We start from the raw sequence: 23,254 nt of genomic DNA on the forward strand, positions 1-23,254 counted from the left end.
CCATAAGCTGACCTCAAGTCCTCTGCTGCTAAAATGATTTAACGGCTTGCTGTGAAGTTAGCCACTCAAGTCACAAAATCCTTTGCTCAAGCAGTGGCCAGAAGTTCATTCTTACAGAGTAAGAACTCACCATGCTTTCCCCATGGAGTAAAACATTCCAACCCCCCAACGTCACTCCAGGGATTCAGGTTTCATTTTTTCCTTTAAAAAGACCTTTCTCCCCCCATTACTCAGAAGAATGTAAACAATAACACAGGAAACCCAAGTTGGGGCACTGAACTATGCCAGTCTCTTATGGGAAAATGCCAGTGTGCTGGGGGTGGGAGGCAGTTGGGGCTCTGTCTCCTATCTTGCTCCCACTTCAAACCAGTCGCATGTACTTGCCCTACCCGGAGAAGAAGAGAAAACAAATAATGGTCACCACAACAACGTGTGAGTTTTCATAAAATAGGTTATTTTCAGTTGAACAAATACTTGCCACCTTTATAACCTCAAATAGTATAGTCTGAGACTTAACTTTCCAGGTTTCAGGATCTTAACACTATGAAATTCTGGGGTTAGTTTTATTTTGTTCCAAGACACTGAGTCTTAAGATGCTTTAAGTACACTAATCGGGTAATTTTATATTTATCATGATTTTCCCACCTTTTTTCTGCCCCTCTCTCCTCTCCCCAGCACTGTACTCCTGTGATCATGTATGTCTTCCAGGGATATGTATGACTTCTTAGGTGATAAGAATATCTAAACTATCATCTATGGTGTCTCAATGAGAATTGTGTATTATATGAGGCCATTATATGAACTGACAGCAGCTATGGGCCTGGAGATGAAACGATTGAGACATTCTAAAAAGGTATGAACAAATGAACTTATGCATAAAAGATGAAATATATTTTAAAACTTTTGCTCTTTCTTCAAATTGTTGTTACATTTGGCCAACATCGACAGCAGTAGGTCACTTAACAAAAAAGAGCCATAAAAAGTTCCCTGATGTGATATATAGATGATGTATTACAGAATTGTACACTTCAAACCTATATAATTTTCCTAACCATTGTCACCCCGATAAATTTAAAAAAAATTATAAAAAGAAATGCTGTGTAGGCAAGCAAAGATTATTAACTGTTCAGTTTATAAATTACACAACAATAAATGTGCCAAAAACAAAAAAAGTTCCCTGAGTTAAATGACAGTTACCTTCAATCTCTAGAAAGTGTGGATTAAATTTTACTCAAAGCATTGGTTAAAGAGGGGGCTATAAAGTCCAGTCCCTACAGGGCTAGGCAGGCAAGATGAACAAAAGGGATCCGCGGGTAAACCGAAGGCACGCATGCCGGATGTGAAAATCACCACAGCCACTCAACTCCACCATTCGGTTGCCATGTGAGAAAGTTATCAGAACTTCCACTTTTCCAAAGGAGCTAATAACCCAAAATTTCACCTGAAATATCGGAATTCTAAATGTTGGTAAGAATTGTAAGCAGCACTACGTGAAACAAATAAAAACAAAAACTGCAAATAACCAATGCAACACGGGACAAGTCGAGCAGATCCTCCTGTGGGCTAAATCTAGCCGATAGGCTGGCGCTGTGCAACCTCTAGGAAAGGGATCAGGGTTTTCAGGAAAAGGCATGGGGGCAGGTGGAGCGGGAAAGGAGACCTATGCGCGTGAAGCTGGAAATGCCTTTCTAGGAAAAACTCTTCAGAATAATTTGCCTCCCACCCTCCAACACTAAAAAGACCAGAGTGGAAATTAACCAAATCCTGATTTTCTTGAATTCCATTCCCTCCACAACTAGAAGTGGAGCTTGATGAGGGCGGGAGCCTCGATCACCTGGCATCTCAATGATGCGAGGAGGCTGCCTGACTCAAGGAATTTATTCAACAGACCTTGACCGAGTGCTTACTGTGCGCCAGGCTCTATTCTGGGGACATCTCGATGAACAAAAAGAGACCAAAAAAAAGAAGAAACCTCTTCCCTCACAGAGCTTACCTTCTAATGTGAAAAACAGACTTCATGAGTTAATGTGTGGTATGTCAGAAGTGCTATGAATAAAAAAGGACAACATTGGCAAGTGCGACGTGGAGGGGTGAAGGCAGGAGTGCTGCAGCTCTTCATAAGGGACAGAACGGGCTTCACTGAGAAGAGGACGTCTGAGTGAAGACGAAGGAGGGGAGGGAGGAAGACACAGAGCTCTCCGGAGAACAGGCAGCTGAGGTGGAGGGAATGGCAAGGCCTCAGGCAGGACTGTGTCTGGAGTATGAGGGACAGTGAAGAGGCCAGTTCACTGTAGGGTTTTGAGGGTTGGTATCTAGCTGACATTTTATAAGGATCACACATGCTGCTATGATGAGAACAGAGTGGAAAGGGACAAAGGCAGAAGCGACAAGACTAGTTAGGAGGCCATTAAAATACTGGAGAGAGAGGAAACATGTTAGCTTGGACGGGAGTGGTAGCACTGCTGACTGGTTTCTGCATGTATGATGAGGGGAGAGCCAGAACTACCTGGCAGATTTACGTGAATTAGAAGGAACTGAATAGAACTTGTATGGTTTATAGGATTGCTATCCTTTAAACAAATGTGTTTTCTTTCTCTTATTTTCTCTTTTGGTTATATCAAAGAAAGGTAACAGATACTCTAAGAACAGGGAAACGATTCTGAAGGGCAAACTCATCTCTCCCTTTGGCTTTAGGGAAGAGTGTCGTACGAGTTAAAACACAAGCTCTGATTTCACACCTGTTAGGATGACGAGTATGTTTTTAAAAACCACGGAAAATAAGTATTGGTGAGGATGTGGGGAAACTGGAACCCTTGTGCACTGCTGGCAGGATTGTAAAATGGTATGGCGAGTCCTCAAAACATTTAAGAGAACTACCATATGATCCAGCAATGTCACTCCTGGGAATAGAAGCAGAAGAAGTAAAGGCAGGGACTGGAACAGGTAAGTGCACACCCACGTTCACAGCTGTGTGATTCCCAACAGCCAAAGGTGGAAGCAACCCAAGTGTCCACTGACAGAAGGATGGAAAAACACAACGTGGTATATGCACACAATGGGATACTGTTCAGCCTTGAACAGGAAGGAAATTTGGACACATGATACAAGATGGATGAATCTTAAAGACATTATTCTAAGTGAAATTAGCCAGTCACAAAAGGATAAATACTATATATGATTTCACCTATATGTGGTTCTTAAATGGTATGTTTTATGTAATGTATATTTTACCCTCCAAAATAAGAAGGCAAAGTAAAGAGCACAATAAAACTTGCTTTGTCTTTCTCAAAAAACATCCAACAAAATACATAAGCTCTGGAGTCAGGCCATCTGACGGCTTATGAACTGTGTGCCCTGGACAAGTGACTTGACATCACTGAGCTTTAATTTCTTCACCTGTAAAATGGGGATAACCCCATCCCAAAGGGCTGTTAGGAAGATTAAATGAGGTAATATCAGGAAAGTTCTTAGAACAGTACCTGGAACATATTAGACACTCAATTACACCAGCTATTATTATTAGCACAGTGAGTGATTTGCTGAGAAGTAAGCAAGCCAAAAGGCCTTGGATGGTGCAGTGAGTTGACTCTGTTCAGTTTAATTGTCACCAAGGAGCTGCATGTGCAATTTTCAGTGACTAAAGGAGTCAAGCAGCAACTAGGTATTTTGTGCAGTTTCCTAGAGATAAATTCAGGTAGAAGATATTCTCAAGAGGCAGCGGTTACTGGTGACTGAGGCTGAAAAGGTCTCAAGTCGAGAATTACCATATAAATGTAACACTGATTCCACATTAAAAAAATAGGGTAAATTATGAAACATCTCAATCTAAGTTTTTGCATTCTATCAGCAGTGCAAAGAACTAGGGTGATGTGCTGTCTGTCATTCTGTCATTTGTTTATCAAATATTTATTAAGTGTCTATCACGGATCAGCCACACAAATATATATGCTGAATACATACATACATGAATACCGAATTGCGTTGAGGCAATTAGAGCTCCAAAACGTTTGGAGCTCCAAGCACTTAAACAGCACTTTTTAAATTATAGTGCTGTTTAAGTGTTTCCCATGTTGGGCTGTTGGATTAAGACCAATATCCTTGATATAAAGGACATAGAAAATATGGTTGTAAATCTGTAGGAAATGAAACCTATAGCAAAGCTCAACACTGCAGTTAATTTAACACATCTGGCTTCTTGCCGGCCACTTACCCAAATTATAATAGAAAAAAAATAGAGAACTCAATTTTGAAAGTGCAAAACTGGCGTGGTTGCAGATATCACAGAGGCTGGTAAACTTCCGGAACCAGTATACATGGCAGAAGAGGCAATGATTTTATTTTCAGTTCTGATCTTTTAGGGATCGGAACTTAGATTGTGTTTCATCACTGCTTACAGTAAATAAATTACAGTTCCTAGAAATGCTAGTTAAATCCTATGACATAGAAATATACCACCACAACTCAAACTGGGCAAAGAAAAAAATCTTCAAGTCCTGGTTTCTGGCACATTTACTTCAAGAAATGTTAAAAAACAAAGATCTTTTCATTTGTATAGCCCCACTATATGGAAACAATTATAATGGGACTTGACTTAAAGCTGTTAACAAAATCTTGACAAATTAAAGAAAAAACAGTTTTTGTACTGTGCTGAAGAAAACTATCAATCCACCTGCTGCCCCAGCTAATGCTGAGAGAAGTAGAATCAAGGAGGAAATGTCCCGGAGTTGCTTAGTGCAATGATATTAACCTGAATGTGACCATGACCGGTGTGGGGTGCTGAGGGTGTAAGGACGCACCTTGAGTCCCACTCCCTTTGGCCATCCCCTCCTCCTGCCCCTCCGCATAGCAGTGGACCCCGAGATTCCTACACCCCTATACCAAGCCTGAAAGCCACTGGTCTAAAGTGAGCCAAATGTCATTAGGTACACATCTTTCTATTGATGTTTGGAATAATGTACAAACCGTATCAGTCAGTTTTACCACATACACAGTTTAGGGGCCTCCATGCTCAGAGGCATAAGAGAAACGCATAAAAATGAGTATCTACAAATTTGGTTACTCTTTGATACAAGACCAAAGTTTATCTGAAAACTTTTAACAAACATGGCTAGACATACACCAAAAAACCTGTGTGGCTTATAACTCGACCTATGAGTATATTTTGTCTAAATATGCTAATTACAGAAAGCCATTTCCAGCCCATTACATACATTTATTTTGACACAAAAAGGATTGTTGTGATATTAACTGTCTCCCATAGCCTGAACGTAAGCTCCATACAATACTTGGTTTCAGATTCCACTAGAGGATTACAGGTTACCTTGGTGCATTAATCAGAATCCACTTACATTTTTTACAACGGGACTCGGGCCAACTGGATGAAGGGTAATTTCTCTACTTCTGCCAATACTAGCAACTCTTGTGAATAAATGCATCCTAAGAAAAGCAGACCGTGATTTTGGGACACTGACTGGTGAAAGAATCTGGGGGTAGGGGAGCAAGCAATCCTTTCAGATACTGATTTTATAAGCTTGACTAGATGGGTAAAAAGTTTTCATAACAATTTTTAGGGGAAAAGTTCTTCCAGCTCTATGAATCACTCCCCAGAGCACGAAGAACTGTCTTGCTTGCAAAGTACTTTATTCATCACTATTTCCACAAGGACCACTTGCATGAGTATTTTAAATTAACAAATTAAACATCCCACTAGACTGTTTCACCTGAAATAAAGGGAAGGTATAAGAAAAAAACAGATGCAAATGCAAATCTATCTGAAGGAGGAGGATGTGACACTATGTGAGAAATGTATTTATACTTATAATGAGCCATCAGTTAAGAAACACAACAAGATTTCACTATGGTGACTATTCTGACCATATAACGCACCATTCCTAAAGTGTAGGCCAGGGTCAAAGGCTAAAGAAGATTCCGAAGGATATAAGGCCTAAGTATAGAATCATACTATGACAGAAAGCCAAAGCAGTAATAATATCAAAGATCATGGTCCTTGACTTACAAACAGTGCCCTCCTGATATCGGACCTTTCTATTTCCCATACCAGTGTTCCTGTATTTTCTCTGAGCTCTTTCTTGTCATAGTAGCATTGTGGTGCTTGCTTGACATATGGCCATTACCATTACAGAAGTTATCTACCAAACAAATCAACAATTCACACTGAGTTGCAAAGCCACAGCCAGCCATGGGGACTCTGAGTTGTCTATCTTACCTTAGTTAATGGTGTCCACATATCCCAGGACACAGTGAAGGTCTAATGTAATTTCTACCTTCATTTAAAAACATGAGACTTCTTAAGTGGTATATTTTAATGTCTCAAATGGAGAGACATAAAATATTAAACGGATATGGAAAGAGTTTATGGAAGGGAAAAATCAAGAGTGAGCAGGACTAATTTAGACTGACAAATTCTATATTAGGGAAAGATTAACATATGATGCCTCTATCTTAGCTTCAAATACTTGATAGAGATGCCCAATATATATTAATTGCATCTAAATGGTGGCAGTCTTAGGAACTTACTACTTGGGAGTCACTGCTAGCTTTCTTCCCCCAAAAGCCTTTTTTCCTTAGGACACACTCCATAAGGTCCTGCTGAGGCTGATAGCAGTGCGGATGACAAAAGTAACACTACCAATTCAGACCTGATTTGCCAAGAATACAGGCCATACAAGTCCTGTCTGATTAGGAAATGCTCTTTTCTTTTACCTTCTGAGAACCCATTACTTTCATGTCAATAGGGAACAATCTCTACTAAAAAAAGGGGGGACCAATTTGGCAGATAATGATTTTTTATCCTAGATCAACTATTACAATAGTCCACACCACACGCTAGAAGACTGTCAATAGAAAACAGCATGTCAGCATCACTGATAATGCCAAAAGGCTTTTACACTTTTAACATTCAGTAATAGAAACCATAAAACTGAGCTCAAATAACGCCTATTAAGTGGAAACTAAGAAGTTTATCTTGGGGGTTGGAGGTGGGGGTTGAGGGGAAGGTGAAAAGAACAGGAGGGAACAGAAGGAAGCAGAGTGGTTGGTTTGGGGATAAGAAGAGAATCAGTGTCTTTGACTTGTAAGCACTAACTCAGGGCAGACTTCACAGAGCCTCTGGTTTGCCTATCCAGTGGACTAAATGCATCTGTTCAAAGGTGATTCCCTCAGTGTTTGAGTAAAATTGACTGTGGAGCCAGACTTCTTTCCTTTTGCTGGTAATGTGCCTTGTTGCTTTACTGACTCGTAAGGGCTTTTATGCAAGAGGGACAATAAGAATGTATGGCACCTACATTTAGATTTCTGAGAAAGACTGAAGTATCAAATAACCAATTTAAATACTTAGTCTTGGTTATACTTTATAAAATCTCAACCTATGGATATACTTTATAAAATCTCAACCTATGGAAAAGATGCAACAATGCTTTTAAAGTACATGACAGCAGGTATCTAAAAGCACCATCTCTCTTAATACTTGGGAGAGAATAATGAGCATACGGGCAATAATCTTGCAGCAGAACATTACTTGCCATTATTATCTTTCCTCAATCACTTGAAGTCACCCTTTAAGGCATGAGCTATGAAATTGCCTCTAAAAACAGTATTCAATGGAAAGCTTCCAAATCCACAAAAGAAAAGAAACATTTGGAAAATGAGAGACAAAGGAAGTGAAAGGCAAATAACCAACTCCAAGGCAGAGACAGTGTTAGGTGAGAAGAAACTGGATACTATACTTTGGTTTTGCATTTTTGTATTCTTCAGTGTCTGTGTCCTCGTCCTCTGAGTACCAATTATCTCCTCTTCCTCCGGCCAAGAGGCCCCTGGCCGCCAAGAGTCCTGCAGCGTTCCCATAGCCAGTGTATTTCAGCAGGCTGTCCACTGCAAACACAGAACAGGTTTTTAGACAGGAGTCCTGAGTGCACTGTCACCACTGACCACTCCCAACACAGCAGGCTGAGATCTAGGCCATGGCAGGAACTCTTAAAACTGAGAGGTTTCCAAAGTGTGGTAGTGGTTCTACTGAGCTACCTACAAATTCTCTTATGAACTCTGAGGAACAAAAGCCTTTTCTCAGGCAGCAGAAATTCAAAGGGAACTGTTTTGAATATACTTTGTGGGACCACCGGGCCATTGGTAAGGGTGTTATAAGTTTCTGTTTGCAAATCTTAGTTCTTTTTCCAGTTTTAGAGAAATGATGATTAGAAACTAGAGTTAATGAAAACCAGATTGAGATTTTACCAATATAGCAAGCACATTATGTAAAATCTTTCTTATACCCTTTATAGGAATCGGGAGTGGAGGGGTATAAGAAATAAGAAAACTTAGGGATATTAGCAAATCGGATAGGCTAAGTTACTGCCTTTAAACAAAAGTCAGCAACAATATGTACGCACATGGAATCCACTGAGAAGGTGGGCCCAGGAGTTACTTGCTGAATTTCAATAATGAACCACTTACTACTAGCTGGCTGACCTTAGGTACACTATTTTGCAGCTCTGTACCCCCGTTTTCTAATCTGCAGAATTGGAATAATAGTATCTACCTTACAGGTTAATACATGCAAAGTGCTTAAAAAAGTGGCACAAAGTAAACACTCATTGTTTTTCTCTGGTAATATTAGGTAAAATGATTATTGATCATTTTAGACTTATCTTAGTCAAGTCGCACCCCAAAAATAAAACATTTGGTGCAGGCCCTCTGCTTGTCTGTCATGTAAGGTGCTGTCTCTAAGAGAAGCAGACACATAAAACTTTTGCAGGGAAACCCTGAACTGTACGAATATTTTGTGTGTGTGTGATTTATAAGTACCTTTAAGGAAAATAACAATCATTAGCAGCTTTATTTAGGAGCACTTTCTTTTCTTTAGGTACAATTTCAAAGTGAACACTAGAATATTCAATCAAAAGATAAAAATTGGCAAAATTTTCTTAAGGCTTTTAATAAAATGTCCCCCTGAAGACAACTGTAAGAAACAAAACAACACTGTCTTATCCATGTGAAAAGGCTTAGTAAAATCTACATCTGAAATACCATTCAGATCAATACCACTGAGGTAATTCAGATCACTTACCTCAAAAAAGACAAAATAAAGCTGGAGAAGATTCAGAGGAGGGCAATTAAAATGACTCTGGGGACCTGCAAGAGGCAGTGGATAGGGCGACGGTACGGAAGGGGACATATATGATAAGAGGATGAAAACATGAAGGGCCTGGGTAGGATGAATAGTCCAGGATACAGTTGTCCATTAAATTTTTTCAAATACTTGAACTACAGGGTACCTCCCTTGATACTGAAAATATAGGAAAGTCCTACTTTCAAAGAATATAACAATCTGGTAAAATCTGTGCCAAAGGAAACATGGATTCATAATGCAAGTAGATTAAATAAAGTTTACACTTTCAACCACTGTCTACTTTAAAACCTATTGGTAATTGTGGTTTCTTTGGTAATAATTCTCAGTGGGTACTCAGTAGAATCATTAAAATTTAATGAGGGATCATGGTGGTAACATTTGAAAGCCCTCTGAATAAATCTGATATGCTCCCTCTTGCCTTCAGTAGCTCTGCAAGATGGAGTGGCTTAGATAACCTAATGAATTCTTGATGGATGATTAGGGAAGGTGAATATCCAGTGTACCAGGTGTTCTTAATACTCACGGAGGTAATGACACTGTCAGACACAGAGTCACTGAGGCCGAGAGATCACAGACCTGAACCCACATGGATGCTCTCATTTTAAGTGTTTTGATAAGGTTTCTTTTTAAGAAATAAGGATGTTTAGTGGTTCAGAATAGAAATAGTCACCGAAATTGTGAAAATCGAAATTGAGATGCTATGAATAAAGGGCTTAAATAAAAATACTTAAAGGCAAAATAACAACAATAAAAAAAGACACAAAGTGTAACTAGCCACCTACAATGACTAAAGATTAAAATAGTTTAAGAATGCAGTTTATAGGCATCCAAAATAGGTTAGAAAGTAGTAAACAGAACACGAAATAACCTGCTTTCTTATGCAGAATATTCTCCTGGAAACTAGCTAACAGTAAAAATCTCCAGCACTTCTATGAAAATAACAGTTAGTGCTCATTCACTGGAATAAACGTGCCAACTCTGACAGGTTACAAAGACGATTTAAGACACACCTTGCCTTCAAAGTAGATAAGGATGTAGCCAACAGTTTTAAAATCAAATGAGCTTTTGTTAATAGGATAAAATACTTAAAAATGGAGATTGGGTAGAGGAGAGAAATGAACTACAAAATCCTCACAGTGAGAAGTATTTTCTTTGTAAAGTTCTGATTGACATTCTGTATCTTCCATCCTTGGTTGGGAATCTACATATGCAAGAAGGGCCGACTTAAGTTATATACTGATTTTCGACTATACTGGTGGTCGGCACTCTTAAACCGCCCCCCGCCCCACGTTGTTCAAGGATCAACTATATTTGGTGGAGTATTTCTAGCTACTTCTTAGTCTATTTCCAAATACACCACATAACATCCTATTTGATATTGAGAAAGCAGTAAAAGGAAAATTGGATGTTAAGGTGACTGAACTTGGATGTTAAGGAGAACTGCTACGGCAAAGAACAGATGTTCTCGGTGGTCCTCAAAAGAAAAAGAAACAAACACACCCATAGATGTGTTCTCTGTCATAGTAATTATTCAGGAGTTAGGTGAAACTGCTGCAGAAATGAAACAAATCAGCATTCAGTCAAAAAGTTGTAAGAAATGTTTCACCTTTATTTTATGAAAATGCTAGAGAGCACCATGAACGCGCAATGCAAGCACTGCAGCACACTGCACAGAACTGCAGAACTGCTCTGGCAGTAATGGCGTTACTGCTTACACAGCGCGGGTGTTACGTTCTCTAACCATGAAAACAACAAAGGTTTTGCTTTTCTTTTCACCAGCAGAGCCATATTCTGCCCAGAGACCATTCCCCCTTCTGTTACACAGAGAAGAATTTATAATCCTTTTCTTTCGAGTCAAATCCTGAAACTTTTAGAAATCCCACACTAGTAGCTTTCTCTAACTAGGTCTCCCTATGTCCAGTCTCACATCCCTCCGCACAACTAGTTGCCTGATGCATCTTTGTAAAGCAAAAATACGGTGCTACCACCTTCCTGGGTAACACTTCTAACATCTCTCCTAAAGGCTGAAGCAAAAGTTCTAAAGCAGGGCGTAAAGGGTTCTTCATTTTCTGGCGTCTGCCACTCATCTCCCAATCACTCCTGCCCACTGGCTCCCTGCCAACTTGAACCAGTTTCTCTCTATACATACCAAGCTTGCCTCCCACCTCCGTCGTCTTCTGTGGACTGTCACTGACCTTCTCCACACTGCCTACCCAATCACTCCCTCTTCCAGGAAGCCACAGTCCCTGGCACACTCCTCCCTATGCTGCTTACCAGAGTGTACTGAAATGATTCCTTCGTATGGAGAAATGTATTTACCATGCTGAGTTCACAGCACAAAGGTTTGCTCTTTCATTAAACACTTATGGGGCACCTACTGTCTGTATGGTACTTTGTTAAACACTGGGGATCCAAAGATGAAGAAGACATGATCTCTGACTTAAAGAAATTCAATGTCTAGAATGAAAGTTCAATGAATAAAAGAGTCACAACACAGAAATTGTGAAAAGCATTACAAACAGAGATAAGTAAAAAATGGTACAAGGCAGAGAGGATGATTAACTCTGCCTCGGATGATGAAAGATGTCTTCACAGAGATAACGCTTAACCTGATCTTCAAGAATCAATAAAGCTCACCAGGCTAACAAAGATGGGGAAAGGCATACCGTGCAAAGGAACAGCATCTGCTAAGACATGAGGATATGCGAAGGAACGGTGCAATATAATCGGGCAAGAATAACAACTTTAGAATGATTACGCAGAAAGTGTAAGGTGGAAGTGGATTCAGAATACACAACGGAGATAGGTGTGGAGGTAAAATTTAGATTTTACTGTATAGGTGACAAGGAGTCACTGAAAGTTATATAAGGGGAAACAACAAGATTATATTTCTATGTTAGAACAGTCCCTCTGTTAGCCATGTGGAAAATAGACTGAAGAAAACCTGATCAGCAAAGAGGAAAATGATGACTTTTAATAGTTCATTAAGAGATACATTGTCACCCCAATAAACTTTAATTAAAAAAACAAACAAACAAGAGATACAGAGGTTTGGGAATCTCCAGCAAACAGGCTGAAGCAGAAGCCAAGGGAGAGGTTAAGGTTACTCAGGGAGCGATGTTAAGTAAGAATGGCGGGGAGGGGGGCAGAAAAGTACTCTAGGGACCTGTGGCAATGAAATGTGGACAAAGACAGGAGTTAGCAATGACACTGACAACAACAACAAAAAAGACAGCGGTAGGTCAAAGGAAATGTAGGAGTGTGGTGGCCCAGAAACAAAGCGAGTGGCCAATAGTGCCACGCCATACAGTGCCAACAGTGTGATGAGAGACGTAGTAAGATAAAGACGAAATCATATCCATTGCGTAATTTGTTAATTTGTGACCTGACCAGAAGCATTTTCAGTGGCATCTGGGGGTAGGGAATGGTAGTGGAAAGCCTGACTGGCATCAATTGAAGCCTGAGTGGGTAGTAAAGATACTGAAAAGAAAAATAGATGAATCTTTCAAGATGCTGAAGTATGAGGAACAGTGACATGAAGATGAATATAGATTGAGGAAAACACAGAGGGAGAATTAAAAGACAAAAGAACATAGAGTAACAACTGATGGAACAAGGCTTCTGAGAGGACACGAAAAGATCAACAGGAATGGGGGAGACTGTCTGGCTTGAAGCTAAAGAGACACCTACCCCTGAGAGAGTAAGGCGACAACAGCAGGTTTATAAAGGTGTGGGGCTAGGGGCTGGGGGATGTATTTCTCTCTGCAATTCAGCCCCTCCCACAGTACTGAGCACATACTGGGAAGTAATAACTGTTGAAAGGGGGGACAACCCCACAGAGGCAGGGGGGGGTTACAAATTATTTTCTTTCATTAAACTATGTAAGGCCTATCGTTAGGTCCCCTTTAGAAAGTACACAATTTGCAGAGCAGGTAATAACAATTTAGTTTTTCAGGGCTCAACAAAATGAGCTAGTAGCATGAGCCCAAGTTAACCGGTGGGCCACCATCACTGGAGATACAGTTCAGCCTGGCACAGGCGGGTATTTAAGACACTTGGATGGTTCTCTCTGTGCCAAGTCGTCCATAAAATTTTGCCCTTTGTATCTCACCCCATTTCCATTTTCCTCCCTAATCTAGTCTCTGTTCCTAACCCAATCTGACTGCTGCTTGCTGTGTCGGTTCAGTGGTCTGACTTTTGAGCCTTGGTCATGGTACCTTCACTTTCAAACAGCTTTGAACATCCTGAAGAGGAAAGTTCAGCTACTCGGATAAACTACTGGAAATTTATTTCATTTTGATAGTCTGCCTCCAAACCCAACCCAAACTCCAAAATCTGGTGACTTATAAATTAGTTGAATGTGGACTACGAACTTTTATTTATTTATTTATTTTTTGCCAGAAGATTTAAAAGTAGATTTGGTTGACAGTACTTAAAAAACTGGGAGGTTTTATGTAAAAATCCAGAGTCCTGGCTTCTCTTGAAAAATCTGGAAGATCTGGTCACACTGGCTGCATGTTCCTTGCTGGTAATAATCAGTGGGAGCTCAAGAGCAGCAATGTCCTCTGTCTAGTTCCCCCAGTCCCCTCGCGCCCCCGTCTAAATGCACAGTGTCCCCAACAATGAACTTAGTGTCAGTTTTCATTTATCATCATATGTCCAGTCCATTTGACTTACTTTTACTACCAGCCTGGTACTTGCAGGCATTTGAGTTTGTAACCCTTGATAAGGAAGTAAATATGAAGGCAGAGACCTTGTTCATCATTTATACCTCTGAATTCCCAGGATCTAGCTCAAAAAGTATTGGTTAAATTCTTATTCCAGAAGAATACATTTACTAAGCTTAAAATCAAATTGAAAGGAAAAGCATATAAAGCAAATTGGAAGGAAAATATATAAATTGTTAGAGGTCAAATGAAAAAGACAAAATTTTGCTAACATGGGTTGGCTTTGGGCTCAAAGTTAGGACTATGAAACCTCAAATACGGGATCCTCGGGGGAACAAAGCTCAAATGAAAAATAATGAACAACAATTTATAAATGCATAAACTATATTTGCTATGATACTCATTAAGTCATTAGTGAGGTGATTATTTTTAGATATGTAAGTTATGTATAATCATAGAGGAAATAAATTTTATTTCCCCTTTTTAATAACTGTTTTAGAAGTACACAAGAAATGCATACTCCCTGTAGAAAAATTACAAAATACAGAGAACTAAGAAAAGTTAACAGTCATCCTACTACTTGGAGGTAACAATAGATAATATTTTGATAAACCGTTTTTAATGAATAGACACATGTACATGTGGTTTAGATTTATGGACATACACTTTAAAAAAACAGCTCATTTCTGATTGATTCAACTCAGCCAGTATTTGTAGAGTACTACATGCAAGGCATATACCATCACTTAATTCCAAGATGTTATATCAATCTTTTTTCACAGTCATGAAAGAGTTGTTTACAAGAGATGTTAAATAACTAGTCTAATAGTTGAAGATAATTATTATGAGAGGAAATATGAAAGAATGGAATGGTAAGACTCAAATTTGGGCTCTAGCCCTAAGCAACCACCTGACCTTGGGTAAGTTACTAAATGGCTCTCAAATGCCAAGTTGCCTCCTTTATGACACTGAAATAATACAAATATTTACCTTAGAGGGTCCTTATGAGAATCAAACGGGATTACGGCATAGGATGTTCGGCACATGATACCCGAACACATGATAGCTGTGTTTACTATCATTGTTATGGTATTGATGAAATTATGTTGCTAATATACAGGAACTAAAGTGCTTGGATCAATCAGTCAGAAATTAAGTTTAAGAATTCAATGGATACAACTCAATAGCAAAAAATTGAATACAGTTGACCCTTGAACAACATGAGTTTGAACATGAGGATCCATTTATACGTAGATTTTTTTCAATAAGTATGGATAGTACTATAAATACATTTTCTCTTGTGATTTTCTTAACATTTTTTCTCTAGCTTCTTTATTGTACGAATACAGAATGTAATACATATATAAACATACAAAATACGTGTTAATTGGCTGTCTGTGTTATTGGTAAGGCTTCTGGGTCAACAGCAGGTTACTAGCTAAGTTTTTGGGGAATCATAAGTTATACACAGATTTTCAGCTGTGCAGGGAGTCAGCACCCCTAACCCCCAAGTTGTTCAAGGGTTAACTGTAATTCGATTACAAGTGGGCAAAGGACCTAAATTGGCATTTTTCCAAAGACATAGAAATGGCCAACAGTATATGGACAGGTACTCAATATCACTGATCAACAGGCAAATGCAAATCAAAACCACAGTGAGAGATCATCTCACACCTGTTAGGATGGCTTTTAGCAAAAAGACAAGAGATGGTAAGTGTTGGCAAGGATGTGATGAAAAGGAAATCCCTGTACACCACGGGTGGGAAGGTAAATTGGTGCAGCCACTATGAAAGACAGTATGGAGGCTATTAAAAAAATTAAAAATAGAACTACCATATGATCTAGCAATCCCCCTTTCTAGGTATATATCCAAAGGAAACGATATCAGTATCCCCAAGAGATATCTGCATTTCCACGTTCATTCCAGTATTTACAGTAGCCAAGATATGGAAACAATTACATGTCCATCGATGGATGAGGGGATAAAGAAGATGTGGTATATATACATATATATATATATATATATATATATATATATATATATATATATATATATATGAAATGTAGTATTATTTCACCACAACAAAGAAGGAAATCCTGATATTTGCGACAACATGGCTAAAGCTAGAGAACATTATGCTAAGTAAAAAGCCAGAGAGAGAAAGATAAATACTGTATGGTCTCACTTACATGTGGAATCTTAAAACAAAAACAAAAAACTCATAGAAACAGGGAGTAGAAGGGAATGGTGGTTACCAGAGGGTCACGGGTAGGGGAAATGGGGAGATGCTGGTCAAAGAGTACAAGCCTTCAGTTACAAGATGAGTAAGTTCTGGGGATCTAATGTATAGCATGGTGACAATAGTTAACCTTTTCACTGCATTAACTGATTTCAAGTTTGTTCTCCAAAATGTGTCAAAAATCCACAGAAAATAATTACAGTATTTATATTTTAAGTAAATACAGTTAAGGTGCTACATTTTATTAAAATAAATGATTAAAGTATAGAAACTTCCTATTGCTATTCATTCTTGAAAAACACAAAAATATAGAAAATGCACATCTGTTTTCCTAAACTTCCTTTCTGGGACACTGAGCTCGTGGGATAAAATCGAACGCCACAGTCAGCGGCATGGAACTATCATTCGACTGTAGATGAATGTTGCAGTGAAAATGTTAATAATACTGTATTATAAACTTGACATGTACGAAGAGTAAATCATAAGCATTATCTACACACACGTAACTATGTGAGGAGGGGATGTGCTAGCTTGACTGTGGTGATCATTTCAGAGCGCACATATATATCAAATAATGTTGTACACTTTACATGTATACAATTTTCTTTGTCAATTATACCTCAATAAATCTGGGATAAAAAAACCCAATAATTTAACTGACTTAAGATTTTGAGAGGAATGAAGTTTTTCACCTCCAAATTATCTTTCTCACAAAACCGGGGTACTATAAAACAGTGGACTATAAAATCTGCTTAGGTGGGACTTTTATATGCTTACACGGTACATTTATAAACTAGGAGACGAAGAAATAAATAGGTAAGAATAGCCGAATACCTTTGTCAAAGTGCATTGTTCGGAGAACTTGCCTTTTGCAGAGCAAGTAACACATACAATTTTAGAAAACATTTTAAATTGTTAGACGTATCTCAGAAGACAATCACTTTATATACACTTATAAAATAGTATTCATTACATTGTAGTGTAGTTATTTTTAAATTTCTTTTTACTTCTATCTTAATCTATCTCAAGGGCAAGGGGTGTATCTTAAGCATTTTTGTATTTCTATCTAGTACATTCCACAGCTCACATTCAGTAACAATTTATTGACTAAAGAACTTAGTGAAGAAACAAACCAAAGCTCCTATAGATTTAATTCCAACAGGTATTAAAAAGGGGAACTAACTTAGGCCTTTGTTTGGGTATCAAAATTACAGGACCTGAATGACTCAAGCAGATTTTCCTAATGGCCCCAGGTCCTGACTCACTGAAATTAAAAAGTCTGGGTTAAGGATACAGAAGGCAGAGTTTAAATGTGAGTGTTTGGTAGTGTATCTGTGTGCATGTCTCAATGACTTTAGAAACATATAGAAAATGTTTTTAAGTTATTAATTTTAATTTCTTCAGGCCTCCAATAGAACCAATAGAGAATAATAAGCTCTGGAAAGAGAGGAATGAGATGGCCACTCCTATTAGAAAGATTTCTCAAACTCCCTCAGAAAAATAAAGATTTAGAGGGCAAAGAGAGTTTAGCCTACCTCTCTCTTTGCAAAGGACAAAAAGGAATTCAGCAGCAATTTGCTTGACTCCAAGGTCAACATGTGTCATGAGGCGCACCAGCTTATTTCTCACAGTTGAGCCAACTTCAGGTCGATTTGTCACATCCCTCAAAGGTGGTAAAACCTAATGGTACAAATGCAAAAACTGTCATCAGTTATGAGTACTAGAGCAAGCGAGGATGACACCATGAAACTGGTTAGTCTACTGAGCTCAGTTTTGTAAGAGTGGAAAAAACACTTACAACGTAAATAGGTTTGCTTCCAATTAAAATAAACTCAACAACAGCAACAAAAAACAAACCTCAAATAATTTCACGCCTGTAATGAAATTTTATTTGAAGAGAAACATCTCTTCACTGTACCACCATGATATACTCAAATCCATTTCTGAGCTTTTACTCATCTCAGTACCTAGAATGCCTCTGCTTTCCTCTAACAAAATTGATTTTAAAGTCTGGATGTTTCTCTTTCTTCCATGGAGACTTCCTTAATATCCTGACTCATACTGATTTTTCCGTTCTTTTAATTCCTGCAGCATTTTCTATTTACTAAAAAAATCTGTACTTACGTTTTCTAGTTGTTTTATTTTATAACAGAGAATGGCTATTAATTATTGAGTACTTCCTGTGTGCTAGTTGCTGGAACAGATGATATACACCTATTCTCTAGAATCAGTCCTCACAGTAAACATGCAAAGGATGTAGTAACATCCCTCATCCCTACTTTACGGACTGAGCCTCAGAAGGCTTATTACACAACACACTTGGTTTGTCTGTTTGTTTGCCCATCCATCCATCCATCCATCCATCCATCCCCTTTTTTTCTGATTTGCCTCTTATCTCCCTGGTTGCTTTATCTCAGTCTCTTCTGCCAGTTCTCTTCTCTCCTCTTGGGTTGAGTCTTGGACAGTATTTCCTCCTATTTTCATTCACTCTATTGGTGATCTCATGCAGTTTTATGGCTTTATACGGTCTCTATATGCGGATAGCTCCCTAAATTATACCTCCATCTTGATTTCTTCTCTGACCTTTAGACTTTTATAGGCCTCTCAACTTTAGCATGTCCTAAACAGAACTCTTGATGCTCTCAGCAAGCTGTTCCTTATCTAGTTTTCCATCTCATTAAATGGCAAGTCCATTCTTCCAACTGTTTGGTACAAAAACCTTGGAAATACCCTTGACTCCTCTCTTTCACACCCCATTATCCGGTCCATCATCAAATTAGTTTGGTCCTACCTTTAAACTACATCCACAACCCAACCACTCTTACTACCTTCTCTAGTACTACCCAAACCAAGCTACCAGTATTTCTCGCCTGGACTACGCCTGGACTACTGCCACAGCCTCCTCAGTGGTCCCTGCTTCCATCCTGGTCCGTATAGGATTCATTCATTCCAGCATGCCATGTAGAAAGTCCGATTATGTCATTCCTCTTCTCAAAGTCTCCCAGTTCCCATGGCTCCTCATCTCACTCATAGTAAAAGACGAGGTTCTTACAACTCCCTTAGGTTTCACATAATCCAGCTTCCTGCTCCTTTTCTGACTTCGACTATACGCTTTCCTTGCACTGCTACAGCCACAGAGACCTCCACAGAACTCCTTAAATACACGAAGCATGTTCCTGCTTCAAGGTCTTCACACTTGCTGCTCCCTTTGCCCAGAAACTCTTTCTTTAGCAACTTGCATGGCTTAGTGCCTTACTTCCTTCAGGTCTGTTCAAATGTCACTTATAGGAAGACATTTCCTGACCACCCCATATAACTAACTCTTAGCATTCACTTTTTTACCACCTCAGCCCTTTAATCTTCCTTATAGCGTTTATCACCACCTGACACAGTATGTATTATTTCTTTACTGTCTCCCTTCTTCCACAAGAGTCAGTGGGGCGTGGGAGCAGAGAGTTCTATTTTGTGTACTGTTCTCAGTGCCTGGCATGTTACCGGTATTCAATATTTCCTGATTGAAGGAAGAATGAATTAATTCAAGTAACTTTAAAAAAGTGCCTGTATAAGTTCGGCATTATGCTAGCAAATGAGAACAGACACAAAGTCAAATAATAACTTACTGTGCTAGACCCTTTATGTGTGCATTATTGTATTTAATCCGTTCAAGTTACTTTCTTCCTTCCCTAACTCTCTATATTGAGTGCCTACTATGTATCAGGAGGTACCAGAGACAATGGAGATATAAATGAATAAAAATGAAAACTAAATCTCAGAAAATTAAGTAATCTTACCCAAAGTATTCACACAATCCATATCTTAATATCTCTGGTAGGGTAGAAAGTAATTGCACAATAAATTTTTGTTATTTGATTCAGTCAACCATACTGAGTTTACCTTCTATTTCTAGAAGAATGAGACATGTACCACGTGATTTTATGTAGTATGTACCTATAGTTCCAGGGTACAGAATCCATTAACAAAGGTTATCACCTAAAAATTTGTTAGCTGTGTTTTGGGTTCCTTAAAACAAGTCTCTTTACAATGAAATTTTATTGTTTTTATTGTTATGTATCACTCCCAGATAAACTGCACGGGTATGGACCCTTTCTATTACCCCCCAAATAGTACGCTGCAACAAATTTCTTTTCTTTCACAAGTCTTGTCCAGTGCCTCTTTTAAAACACAACATCCTCCTCTCTTCTATAAGCCTCTCCAGACTAACCCAACCTGGATCAGTAATTTCTACCATCTGTTCTTTCTACCTGCCCAAATACAGACTACTCAAGACAAATTTCCTTTGGGTATGCATGTGTAGGATTTAATCAGGTATTAACTATAAAGCGTAATAATGAACTAGCCATGGTTTCATTTATATTATTACCAAAGTGAATCATCTGTGACTTGAAGTTCTGCCTTTCTCAACCATTATAGTCTACAGTGCAGCGTCCTCAGAAGGAAGGCTGATTTCTGTATTGTGTCCTGTAGTGCCACGTCTCAGCTCCTTACCTACATTGAAGTGCTTCTCTGAGGACAAGGAGTGGGTCTCATCATCTTTCGTATTTACATAATGTGTGACCCAAGGCCTCCATACAAAGCTATTCAACAAAGAGGTGTTTGGTTTTTTTTGGATGTCTTGGTTAGAGATAGCAAGATCTAAACAGTGTAGTTGAACCTGGATCTCCTATGTGAAAAAGCTAATTTGTACAAAACTTAAAGTATTTTCATTTATTATTCTTCACCAAGTCATGGCAGAATGTCTTAAAATAGTCAACCTTGGAAATGACTTTAATTCATTAACGAGTTTATTTTGCTTAAATGATTATTCATGTGTTCATGATACCTCTCTCTTCCTCCCATAGGCTGTAAATTCCTCAACAATAGTCAGGCCCTTCTTTCTCATCTCTCCTTACCTGCAATATCTATGAATGAACTCTACACATAGTAAAGTGCTTACAAAATCTTGACCATAGAGGGGAAAATTTAACCTGGTTTGTTTATTAGGGGAAATTCTATATGGCAATAAATGAGCAACAGGGCAAATGGTGGTACCATGTAATGAAATGTGGAAAGAAAGGGGGAAGAAACAGGGTGAGGGGGATGGGAAACCAAGAGATTTGCTTGGAATATGTTAAACTTAAGATACTTACTATACATCCAAGGGGAGGAGATGAGTAGGCAGTTTGTTTTGTAAGTCTGGAGCTTAGGGAACAGGTCAGGGCTAGAGATAGAAATTTGGGAGTCATCAGTATATGGATGATTGGCAAAACCATGAGTGCTGAATGAGATCAAAGATGAGTAAAAGGAAAAGACAGGGTGAGTATAGAAAACTCTTCTGAGGAACACTGCATAAACAAAAGCCGAGAAACGGGGAGGCAGCTTGAGAACTGGGGTTAAGGGGAAGTTTTGTTTGCTTTTATAATGGAAGATACATTTGGGTGTGGACAGAAATGATCCAATACATTTAAAAAATGACCAATTTAAGAAGAAAGGGATGGAATAAATGTAGGAGCAAAGTTCTTGAGAAGGTGAGAAGGAAAGGGATCCAGGATACCACTGGAGAGGCTGGCCACAGAAGGAAGCAGAGGCAATTCATCCACTGTGATAGAGGGCGAGACAAAAGATACACTGGTACAGATGCAGATATGGCGGGAAGATGATTTCTTCCCATGACCTCTACCACCCTACTCCAAACCTCCATCATCAGCTCTCTTTGGGCTGCTCTCTTCACATCTCCTCACACTCTACTCTATCCTACAGATAGTAGCTAGCGCATCTTTAAATATAAATGAGGTCACATCGCTCCCTCACTCAAAATGGTCCAATGCTTTGCCATTTCACTTAAAAGAGAATCAGAAGTCCTATACAATCTTAAGTCATTTAGTTCTTGCCTACCACTTTTACCTCATTTACCACTTTCCCCCTTTGTATATCATTACCTAAACTTGTTTTTCCTTAAGCATTCCAAAGCATCCTCTCATCTCAGGGACTTGGAACTTGTTCTCTCTGGTACATTCTTCTTCCAGAATATTCTCAGAGATATTTTCTTACTTGTTCAAGTTTGTGCTCAAATGTTATTTCCTCAGAAAGACCCTCCCTTATTCCCCTAAGTCTTCCCTTCCCCTGCTGTATCTATCTTCAAAACACTTATGACTACTTACCATTATATCATATATTTATGTTTACTTTTTGTCCCCCCACTTGAAGGTAAACTCCACAAGGCAAAGACTTCATTTGTATTTCAATGCTTAAAACAATGCTTAGAACATAGCATACAGATTTCAATAAATATTTGTTGACTAAATGAATGAATGACTCAAAAAATAAAAGGACCATTTATTTCCAGATCAGAAAGATGTCAAATATTAAAACTAAATTTTCTGAGTTTCTGACTTTCTGAAAGAAAACCGTTATGAAAGAATTCAACTCAGTAATTCTATGTTAAAAAAAAGAAAAAAAAACACATAGAAGATTAATTTTAAGATGTAATATGCATTAAGTAGTTACCTGATCTTTGAGAAATTTTCTGATGTTTCGATGGGCTCGGGAACATTCTGTTAATAAGCTGAGAACTGGAGTTAGACCCTCTCTATAGCTGCTTCCCTATAAAGAAAACCATACATACTACATTAGTTTAGTTTCTAACAGTACTACTTTTCTCCATATAACTGAGAATACTAATATTCTTTTTTGAGGGGGAAACATTTTATGTTACCAAAGCTTTACAAACTCTTTAAAAAATTATTTTCCTAACAATATTTCCTTTTCATCAATTATCTTCATGTTTACTGACGCTCATTTTTATCCTTCCTGGATTTTTCTACATTTTGTAGGGTCCTCACTGACTTAACCAATGGGCTTAAATGATGACCCACCCATACCACCTTGTTGCCTTTTAATGTAGTTACCTGACAAAGCAAGTGACAGATGAGAGAAAATTAGCAGCTCACAACAAATGGAAAATTGATGATTTTTTTTTTGGAAGGTGTCTTTTAGGAATTATGGAAAGTATTTGTCATCAAGTGTTTTGGGGGAGAGGGGCAATAAGTTTTACTTCTAGGATTTACAAAATACCTACATGGAAAAGTCATTCATTTTTGTCCTTTGTTTTCAGACATTAGTCACAATTTTGGTGTTGCATCAACACAATTTTCAGCTTTAAGCAAATAAATTCACTTGGTTTTAGCAATTTATCATCTATCATA

The 23,254-nt window shown here is 38.5% G+C and overlaps 2 protein-coding genes across 11 annotated transcripts in view; one reads left to right on the top strand and one right to left on the bottom strand.

Moving 5' to 3' along the window:
• LOC109445784 (uncharacterized) overlaps nucleotides 1-810 on the top strand; it is a 36,095-nt gene extending 35,285 nt beyond the window's left edge. The window contains exon 7 of the mRNA XM_088796978.1: nucleotides 676-810. The gene's annotated coding sequence lies outside the window, so the exon portion shown is untranslated. The remainder of the gene's footprint in view (nucleotides 1-675) is intronic.
• Nucleotides 1-23,254, bottom strand: part of RIC8B (RIC8 guanine nucleotide exchange factor B) — a 98,797-nt gene that overhangs the window by 20,267 nt on the left and 55,276 nt on the right. For all 10 annotated transcript variants that reach the window (XR_016020798.1, XR_012494085.2, XR_016020797.1 and 7 more), the window contains 3 exons: nucleotides 22,557-22,652; nucleotides 17,588-17,732; nucleotides 7,746-7,890 (listed from right to left, as the gene is read on the bottom strand). Coding sequence is in view for 5 of the 10 variants with exons in the window: in XM_019728441.3 (XP_019584000.1) it covers nucleotides 7,746-7,890; nucleotides 17,588-17,732; nucleotides 22,557-22,652 (386 nt within the window). In the remaining 5 variants the exon portion in view is untranslated. The remainder of the gene's footprint in view (nucleotides 1-7,745; nucleotides 7,891-17,587; nucleotides 17,733-22,556; nucleotides 22,653-23,254) is intronic.

Source organism: Rhinolophus sinicus, chromosome 1 (assembly GCF_057876585.1).
Source record: "Rhinolophus sinicus isolate RSI-liver-muscle chromosome 1, RSI-T2T, whole genome shotgun sequence".
NCBI classification, from domain to species: Eukaryota; Metazoa; Chordata; class Mammalia; order Chiroptera; family Rhinolophidae; genus Rhinolophus; species Rhinolophus sinicus.